At 50.3% G+C, this 4,207-nt stretch overlaps 1 protein-coding gene across 1 annotated transcript; it reads left to right on the top strand.

The window, feature by feature from the left end:
* Positions 1–875: 875 nt before the first annotated feature.
* Positions 876–2,450, top strand: LOC147964344 (MEIOTIC F-BOX protein MOF-like). Its single transcript, XM_087529931.1, has 3 exons — positions 876–1,835; positions 1,949–2,104; positions 2,223–2,450. Exons 1-3 carry the CDS (start codon positions 876–878, stop codon positions 2,448–2,450), a joined length of 1,344 nt encoding a protein of 447 aa, XP_087386057.1.
* The last annotated feature ends 1,757 nt before the right edge of the window (positions 2,451–4,207 follow it).

Here is a 4,207-nt window from a genome sequence, read left to right as displayed (position 1 = left end):
CGTACCAAAGCTCTCGACAAGATGCAGGGCAGCAGGGACCTTGCCGCCACCTTCACTGACATTCGCGCGGGAACGCCGGCGACCACCTCAGGTGTCGGCGGGGAGGGGAAGGGAGGAGGGGGAGGCCTGAGAGAGCTAGGGTTTGTCGCCCTCGAGTCGCCCACGAGGAGCGACCCGAGACCAGTTAGAGGTTAGATTATTCGGATCTGATGAGTTTATGCTGCTGCATTGAGCTTTTTTATTTGTTTGATTATTTGTGGAGGTGAAATATTTCATCGACACCATGATGAAGATATAGTGATTCGACGGGCTGCATTTTTAGGGGGGCATCTCTAGACCAGGTACGTTCATCGATCAAGCCTTCTCATCTTTTTGGATGGGCGACTCGAGGCGCTTTCAAAAACCATTATTGGTAATGTTTGTGAGGGTGAAAGAGTAACACCATCGTTCCTTCAATCTAATTGTAGCCTCTTTACCGAAGTCTTTGGAGTATTTCTTCGAGCAGAGATTGATACTACGAAGGTGTTTTCAGGAGATTTTATTATAATTCTTAGTCACATAAGTTACTTTGTATTTTCTTGAATCTTAGATCGGAATCAATGTACCTGTAATTGTTATGAGTATAAATAAAGTTACATGTGCTTTTTAAAAAAAATCATTGCTTTCACAAAGAAAAAAAAGTGGGTGGACACATTGCCCGGCCCATCACGGAAGGACCTTGGTCCGCCGCTTGCTATGACTAGTTGACTACCCTGGGTTGTCTCAAAAACAAAACGTTGACTACCCTGGGCACGGCTGAATAGCACAGTCCAAAACCCTCCAATTACTGCGCCGCCGGTTGCCGTGATGCGATGCGACGACGCGATCCGATTGGCATGGACTCCATCAAGCGCCGCCGCGTTGACGCTGTCGACCGGCTTGGTGACCTACCGGACTGCCTCCTGCACTGCATAATATCGTTGCTCGGGTCACGGCAGGCCATCCAGACGAGCGTGCTGTCCCGGCGGTGGAGGCACGTTTGGCGCGAGGTGCGCTGCGCCGTGATCGACGAGAGGGAGTTCGCCGACGACCAGTGGGAGCGCTTCGAGGACTTCGCCGACCACATGCTGTCTTCGCTCCCGGCGGCGGTGGAGCTCGACGCCTTCCGCCTGCACCTGGTCAGCAGCAGGGGCGGCCACTGCGGCGACTCGTTCTCCGACAGGTGGGTCCGCCGCGGCCTCCAACGCTTCCCGGCCACCGTCGACATCAGCACCGCTCACAACGGCACCGTCTTCTCGAAGCCGCACGCGTCGATCGTGTACACTTATGCCGCTGCCCCCGCTCACCGGCAGCCGGACTTGTCGTCCAAAGGCTTATGCGCTGGCGGCTTTACCCGGCGCCTGACCACGCTACGTCTCGTCGGGGTGAACATGGCACCTGGTTTTGTGGAAGGCCTCGGCGGGTACTGCCCGGTCCTCGAGGACCTCCACGTCGAGAGGTGCAGGATGGATAAGCTCCACGCCGTCGCCTCCCCAACCCTCAAGAGCCTCACTGTCCTCGACCCCCGTTGCAACTTCGCTGGGGCCGAGCTCAAGCTCGCGGTTCCCTGCCTTGCCTACATGCTCCTCGAGATTCCGTACGACGGGCGGGACTGCTACTGTGTTGCCGGAGCGGCCGCACCAGAGCTACTGTCGCTCGCCGATGCTTCGATCCGGCTCACGGACACGAGCTACGGCGGGCAGCCGAACCAGAGAGCACGAAAGAAACGCAAACTCGAGTTCCTCAAGTCCATGTGCAGCTTCCTGGCCCTCATCCCCAACGTTACCAAGCTACATCTATCAGGCTTCCTCACTACAGTACGCATGCATTGCATTCTCTGGTCGACTAAGTTTGATCAACATATACATTTGGAAAAGCCATCGGCGTATACAATCCAGTAGGTTTTATCTCATTGTACCATCCTTTGTAGGCATTGCTTGAAGAGGAATCTGAAGAATTCCCCATGCTCCATAACTTGAAGGCTTTGCTCCTAGAAGGATGTGATCTTGGAGTGAAGTTGCAGGCATTGACAAGCATCCTCTGCAACACACCTGACCTGGAGAAACTTAAATTGGACAGGTGCACGGTAAGTAATTAACATGACACTCTTATTGGATCCTTCATTTATGTTTTTGCCCCTAATCTGACATTAACTTCATGTAAAAAACAACTAATACTCACTGAGCATTGTACATGAACCACAGTTGTTAGCTCCTCCGTTCAAGAAGAGTAAGAGGAAACAATCTTCCAAAAGGCGTAGCTCGACAACACCTGTTTTCTGGTGCAAGAAGCTCAAATCGATAGAACTCAAGCACCGGTTGGAAGATGAGCCCCACATGTCTAAGATTTTGTCAGAAATTTCAGAGGGAATGGCCAGAACAGTGGCTACACATCAAGAAGTCCACGGCTGTTGTCTAGAAATGAAGAGTTAGGAATAATATTCCTGACAAAACTAGGGGAGCTCTGATGAATTGAAAAAACTCTGTGTTTATCAACAGATCAAACAGCTTGGAATGTTGGATCCAGATTTTATCATAATCATACAACCTTAAAAAGAAAATCATTTAGAGATACATGAGCAATCCAAATTCAGCCAGCCAAAACGGTCGGAGCTACTCATGTTGCTTGATTCACATGTCATAACAAATCGTAATCTTGACCTGGCTTTCTGTACTTTCCTTCTTCACGAGACATTTGATTTCCTTTTTGTTGAAGGTAAAAGTAGATAATAGGTGAAGTTTGAAGTATTTTGCAAAACAAAACAAAAATTTACATGATTGTTTCTTCTGGCAATCTTGTACAACCATGCCCACATCGATCTATGCGTTCAATTATTATATTTCAAGGAAACACAAAGCTTTTGTCTCAATGCATGATAGAGAAAATATAATTACTATTGTACAAACCTGAAATAGGTCAAACAACCACCACTCAAGATGAGAGCATGATCAATAGCTGACAAACAAACATTACAACCGACACTACCAAACATACCCCAACCTATATGCCATCCTCACAAGTGCACAAGACACACTAAACCTACCAAACCCCATGACATAAAAGAGAACCCAACTCCACGAAGAAGGGCATAGTCATGCCCCTTTCGCCTTGGAGAAAATTGACGGCGTTGCAGACCGCCAGCCTCGCACCATGCAAGTCCCGAGGCCTCGAAACCACCAAGAACCTCTCGCGTTCTGAGCTCTACGCCACCCACCACCACCGCAACCCTCGCTAGCCGCCATGCACGTCAGCAATTGCCAATCAATTGCCCCTGCTGAGGGAGTTCTGGACTAAGGGGTTCTCGGGCGTCCGGCCTGTTATCCGTGGGCCGGACTGATGGGCTATGAAGACATGAAGACCGAAGACTGTACCCGTGTCCGGATTGGACTCTCCTTGGCGTGGAAGGCAAGCTTGGCGACCGACTATGAAGATTCCTTCTTATGTAACCGACTTTTTGTAAACCCTAGATCCCCCCGGTGTCTATATAAACCGGAGGGGTTAGTCGGGAAAGGATATTCATGACTATAGTCATACAGGCTAGGCTTCTAGGGTTTAGCCATTATGATCTCGTGGTAGATCAACTCTTGTAACACTCATATTCATCAAGATCAATCAAGCAGGACGTAGGGTATTACCCCCATAGAGAGGGCCCGAACCTAGGTAAACATCGTGTCCCCCGTCTCCTGTTACCATCGATCCTAGACGCACCGTTCGGGACCCCCCACCCGAGATCCACCGGTTTTGACACCGACATTGGTACTTTCATTGAGAGTTCCATTGTGCCGTCAACGAGAGGTTCGATGGCCCCTCCGATCGTATATAGTGACGCTGTCCAAGGATAAACCTTCCTCCCCGGACAGATTTTCGTATTCGGCGGCTTCGTACTACGGGCCAACTTGCTTGGCCATCTGGAGAAAATTGATAGCTACGCCCCTGGCCATCAGGTCAGATTTGGAAGCTTGAACTATGTCGCGGATATCCGTGGAGACTTGATCTTCAATGGATTTGAGACCGCGGCGATCGCTCCCCCTTGCTCCGATGAACGAGACCTAAATCTGTCATCGGACCAGGCCCTGGAGATGGTTCCTATAACTGCTACGACCTTAGATCCGGAGTAGTTTGCACCATCCGAAGCCACAGAGTCTGCGGCGTTGGAGCCGCACACAAACTCAACACCAGGCAATATCAG

This window comes from Triticum urartu, chromosome 6A (genome assembly GCF_056163025.1).
Source record: "Triticum urartu cultivar PI428250 chromosome 6A, HENAU_Tu73, whole genome shotgun sequence".
In the NCBI taxonomy this organism is placed as follows: Eukaryota; Viridiplantae; Streptophyta; class Magnoliopsida; order Poales; family Poaceae; genus Triticum; species Triticum urartu.
Note: the sequence above shows the minus strand (reverse complement) of the source record. Positions and strands in the feature narration are given on the sequence as shown.